Source organism: Etheostoma spectabile, chromosome 18, assembly GCF_008692095.1.
Source record: "Etheostoma spectabile isolate EspeVRDwgs_2016 chromosome 18, UIUC_Espe_1.0, whole genome shotgun sequence".
NCBI lineage: Eukaryota > Metazoa > Chordata > Actinopteri > Perciformes > Percidae > Etheostoma > Etheostoma spectabile.
This window is the reverse complement of record NC_045750.1, coordinates 176,304-181,716: the sequence shown is the minus strand read 5'-3', so window position 1 is coordinate 181,716 and position 5,413 is coordinate 176,304. Positions and strand designations below refer to the sequence as shown.

The following is a 5,413-nucleotide window of genomic DNA, read 5'->3' as shown; positions in this document are numbered from 1 at the left end:
CACCCAGGGGTGCGGATATCATCAATGAACTCCTCTGCAGGGAAGCATTTTGGATGCATCCACTCGACACTCTGGATTTAATGAAGAATTCAATTTAACTTGCATTCTCTAATGTCACAGTATAGCATTTAAGATGAATAGACCTCTAATCCCAGTGTATTGTGAACATTTTAAGATTGTTGCCTACCGACGTTGTTTTTCATCACTTTTGACCTGTTTGTGGGCATTTCCCCTTTAATGACTGATTAAAGAGTGAGATGGGCGTGTCTACAGGTGTCTCACCTGTTGATTCTTATTAAGGGCTTCATCGCCCATTCTCTCCAAGCACTCTGATGAAGATGTAACCTGACATCGAAATGTTAGTCACTGTTACCCTTTTTATATGCATCATGAAAAATAAAATACAAAGTAAGAAGACTTCTATAAATTGGCCTTTCTGACTGGAACAGTGTTAGTGTTGTTCCTTTTGGGTGCGATCGACCCCATTTGTTTTGAACTTTGAATTAATTGATCACATCTTAAAGCAAAGTTTTATGTACAGTAGTCCCTGTAAAAAAGGTCCTGGCATCCGTCATATGTTACAGTCTCTTTTAGATCTTTTCAGCGAGGCGGTAACAACAGCGGCGCTACAAACCTATAATAACAACGTTCCTAAGATAGAAGATATATAAGCTGTTGACACGACCAAATTCATATTAAAGACATCGTGGAGCTATTGGGCAAGTTCCAACTTGCAGTTTGGGATGTTTCTCAACAGATAGAAATACAGCTGAATCACCGCTTTGAAAACATGACTTGACATCCTGCAAACCTGCAAGTTGAATCATCTTATCATCCTTCTACAGACTTCTACAACTTAACATTGCAAAATACAATGACAAACACATTGTTAGGGGTCTTTTAAAGTGTGCCATGAGTTGCAAGCTGTTCACAAATGGTGCAGTAGGCAAAGAGATCCGCATCGCCGGTCGAATCTCGCTGGGCTCTCTTTACTCCTTTGGCTCTGACTTTAATCAGGTAGAATTTGCTTTATTCTTACTCTATTTAGTCTTTGGGATATGTGCCAAGCATCAGCACCACATGCTGTGAGTGGCAGCCCTGCTATATTGTTGGATGAATTATTTTTGATTGAGTGACAGGTGATGTGTTTTGGTTTTTCAGGATGAAGTGTGTCATGCTCTTCCTCGTGCTGGCGCTGGTCGTCCTCATGGCCGACCCCGGGGAGTGTATTTTCGGCGGTCTGAAGGCCATGTGGAGGGGCGCCAAGCACGGATGGAAAGGTAAAGTGGAATGTGTGACCACTGACTATAAACAGGTAGATGTATGGTATGTGCTAGGGTGACCTAACGTCCTCTTTTGCCAGGACATGTACACTGTCCGGGGCGTTTGGGGGGTTATAAATTCATGAAAATGTCCAGTTTTCATGGGACCATTAGCATTAAGCGTGTACTTAAACCGACTTGCGCTTTGCACACAATACTACGGTACTTTGTTGCGTGATGTAACTCCTGAGAGGTTGCCTTGTATATATTATATTTTATTATATATTATGCTAGCACATATGTTTCAGTGTCTAATGAAGGTGCTGGAGATCTCAGAGCTCACATGGACACAGAGAAACCTTAATATCTTATTACACTGAAAAGGTTGTAAGAGACATTTAGTTGAAGCTGACACAGAATAGGTCATATACACTCACCGGCCACTTTATTAGGTACACCTGTCCAACTGCTCGTTAACACTTAATTTCTAAGCAGCCAATCACTGGCGGCAACTCAGTGCATTTAGGCATGTAGACATGGTCAGAGATCTCCTGCAGTTCAAACCGAGCATCAGTATGGGGAAGAAAGGTGATTTGAGTGACTTTAACGTGGCATGATTGTTGGTGCCAGAAGGGCTGGTCTGAGTATTTCAGAAACTGCTAATCTACTGGGATTTTCACGCACAACCATCTCTAGGGTTACAGAGAATGGTCCGAAAAGAGAAAAAACATCCAGTGAGCGGCAGTTCTGTGGGCGGAAATGCCTTTTTGATGCCAGAGGTCAGAGGAGAATGGCCAGACTGGTTCGAGCTGATAGAAGGGCAACAGTGACTCAAATAACCACCCGTTACAACCAAGGTGGGCAGAAAGAGCATCTCTGAACGCACAGTACGTCGAACTTTGAGGCAGATGGTCTACAAGCAGAAGAAACCACATCGGTGCCACTCCTTTCAGCTAGAACAGGAAACTGAGACTACAATTTGCACAACTCATCGAAATTACAAAAGAAGATTGGAAAAAACGTTTGCCTGGTCGAGTGAGTCTCGATTTCTGCTGCGACAGTCGATGGTAGGGTCAGAATTTGGCGTCTACAACATAAAAGCATGGATCCATCCTGCCTTGTATCAACGGTTCAGGCTGGTGGGTGGTGGTGTCGTGGTGTGGGGAATATTTTCTTGGCACTCTTTGGGCCCCTTGGTACCAATTGAGCATCGTTGCAACGCCACGCCTACCTGAGTATTGTTGCTGACCATGTCCATCCCTTTATGACCATAATGTACCCAACTTCTGATGGCTACTTTCAGCAGGATAATGCGCCATGTCATAAAGCTGGAATCATCACAGACTGGTTTCTTGAACATGACAATGAGTTCGCTGTACTCAAATGGCCTCCACAGTCACCAATCTCAATCCAATAGAGCATCTTTGGGATGTGGGTGAACGGGAGTTCGCATCATGGATGTGCAGCAGCGACAAATCTGCGGCAACTGTGTGATGCCATCATGTCAATATGGACCAAACTCCCTGAGGATGCTTTCCAGCACCTTGTTGAATCTATGCCACGAAGAATTGAGGCTGTTCTGAAGGCAAAGGTCAACCCGTTACTAGCATGGGGTACCTAATAAAGTGGCCGGTGAGTGTACATTATTTCATATTTATTCATTTATTTGAAAAGAGCAATTACTTTGTCTCAGGTTACAGATTTTTTTTTAGTTACGTAAGTTATTTTTGTACCATTGAGGCATATAAAGCATGTTCGTTAACCTCTGAGAAGCCGGTCTGAGTTTGTGTCTCATAACATTCCCATTACACACGGTCACCCTGGTATATGATAACAGACAAAACATATAGAAAAAAACAAGCAGTATATCCACAGAATGTACTGTATGTCTGTAATGACTGATACTAAAGTAAAGCTTTGTTGGATCGATTCTAGATTTTGCAAAATAAATCAAGGCACTTTGGCCCAAACGTTATTCTTTATTTTACAACAACACCAAACAGTGAAATGCGTATAGTATAGAGCCCGATATTAGGCATTGCCCGATCTATCAGTATATATATATATATATATATATATATATATATATATATATATATATATATATATATATGTATAATGTTAAGAAGGGAAACACTTGTCTCAGGTTACAGGATGACTGTAGTTTCAACATTTAAATACCGAGAACTTTTGATGAAATGAAGCTTTGTTTAAGCCATGTTTAACCTAGATATGTTGACATAATTCACCTGCAAATAACCAACAATGCTACAACACCTGTACTCTACCTCACTGTAAATGCATATTGGTTCCAAATATCGATTTCATTAACGCCTAATAATCGGTATTACACATATATCGGTCTTGAAAAGCCAGTATCAGTTGATCGCTGGTGAAAACCCAGCGGAAAGCACATTGAGACAAAACAATGTGTTTTTATTCCAAAGTGTGCAGCGACCTGTGCCGACTCATTTCCAACCAGTCATCCAACTTGTTGCTGATAGGACTGATTCCAGACCAGCTCAGGAACAGAGCAGCCATGGCAGAATCCCCTTTCTTGAACCTGAAGTCTGGCTCGGTGCTTTTGAAACAACAATATACAGAGTGAGATTAGCAAGTAGTTATCTGGTGTGATGTTACACTCTTCATTTGTAATTGGAGCTCTGGTCCTCCAAAGTGGGACGTGGAAACTTCGATAGTTGAAGAAAGTAGGGTATCAATTAATGCAAAGGGATGGCTCATTCATTCTGTTGTTACATGAGCGTTTCATGTCAGGTTTTGACATGTTTGCCATTTTAAACATGAAATATGCCAAAAGCTCCACAATGGCTCTGGCCTTCTTTGGTCAAATAGACATGAAGACAACCTGAGATGCAGTTCAAACAAACACTGCAACAGAAGACTATTTTCTTTTTGATTGGCAAAAGCCCGCTATGAATAAAAAAAATATGCAGGAAGAAGAATTCATAGCAATGAGAAGCAAAGATGAACTGAAAAGCATTTCTTAAAGATTACAGTTTAAATGAAAAAGGCCAGATAGAAATCAGTAACAACCATTTCCCTGATTCTCTGGTCTGACCCCCCCCCCCCACCAGTTCCTCTAGTGGCCAGCGAAGGAGTCAACACTGATACAACAAGACTTTGCAGGTGGCATTGGCATTGCCCCCCCCCCCACCACACACCACACAACACACACACACCACCACACACACACACACACACACACACTCTGTTATGTTATGAAGGCCTTAGCCAGTAGTGGAAGAAATATCTCTGATCCTTCGTAAAAAAATTACTAACCACACTTTAAAGACCTGCATGGAAAATGTTCTTAAGTGAAAGTAACTAGTATCATCAGGTCTGTGTCTCAGTAATTTCCCTGGAGTTCCCTGTCTCTTACCGGAGTGTCTCTGTGTCTCTGTATTTCCCTGGAAGTGTCTCTGTGTCTCAGTATTTCCCTGGAAGTGTCTCTGTTCTATGTCTTTACCTGGAAGGTGTCTCTGTTATGCTTGTATTACCTGGATGTCTCTGTGTCTCTGTATTATACCTGGAAGTGTCTCTGTGTCTTGTTTTCCCTGGTAATTGAGTGTCTCTTGTCTGATATTATCCTGGAAGTGTCTCTGTGTCTCTGTATTATCTGGAAGGGTCTCTGTGTCTCTGTCTTTATCCTGGAAGGTCTCTGTGTCTCTGTATTGACGGAAGTGTCCTCTGTGTCTATGTTTTACCTGGAAGTGTTCGTGTGTCTCTGTATTTCCCACTGGACGTGTGCTCTGTGTCTCTGTATTTACCTGAAGGTCTCTGTGACTCGTATTTACCTGGAAGTGTCTCTGTGTCTCTGTATTTACTGGAGGTCTCTGTGTCTATGTCTTTACCTGGAAGTGTCTCTGTGTCTCTGTATTTTTCCCTGGAAGTGTCTCGGTGTCTGTGTCTCTGTATTTTCCGTGGAGTATCTGCTGGTCTATGTCTTACACGGAAATGTGTCTCCTGTGTCTATGTCTTTACCCAAAAAAGGAAAGTTGGTCCCCTCTAGTGTCTCAGTATTTCCCTGAAGCTTTCTCTGTGCTCTGTCTTTACCTGTACGAGGTCTCTGTTCTCTGTATTTCCTGAAGTGTCTTCTGTTTCTCAGTCTTATCCCTGGAAGTGTCTCTGTG

General features: G+C 42.1%; 2 protein-coding genes across 2 annotated transcripts in view; one reads left to right on the top strand and one right to left on the bottom strand.

Annotated features, from left to right (window-relative positions):
- LOC116706523 (exostosin-1) overlaps positions 1-5,413 on the bottom strand; it is a 321,262-nt gene that overhangs the window by 178,534 nt on the left and 137,315 nt on the right. The window lies entirely within an intron of this gene.
- LOC116706524 (pleurocidin-like peptide WF3) overlaps positions 892-5,413 on the top strand; it is an 8,664-nt gene continuing 4,142 nt past the window's right edge. Inside the window, exons 1-2 of the mRNA XM_032543416.1 lie at positions 892-1,017; positions 1,162-1,280. Of these exons, the coding sequence (XP_032399307.1) occupies positions 1,163-1,280 (118 nt within the window). The 5' untranslated portion in view covers positions 892-1,017; position 1,162. The remainder of the gene's footprint in view (positions 1,018-1,161; positions 1,281-5,413) is intronic.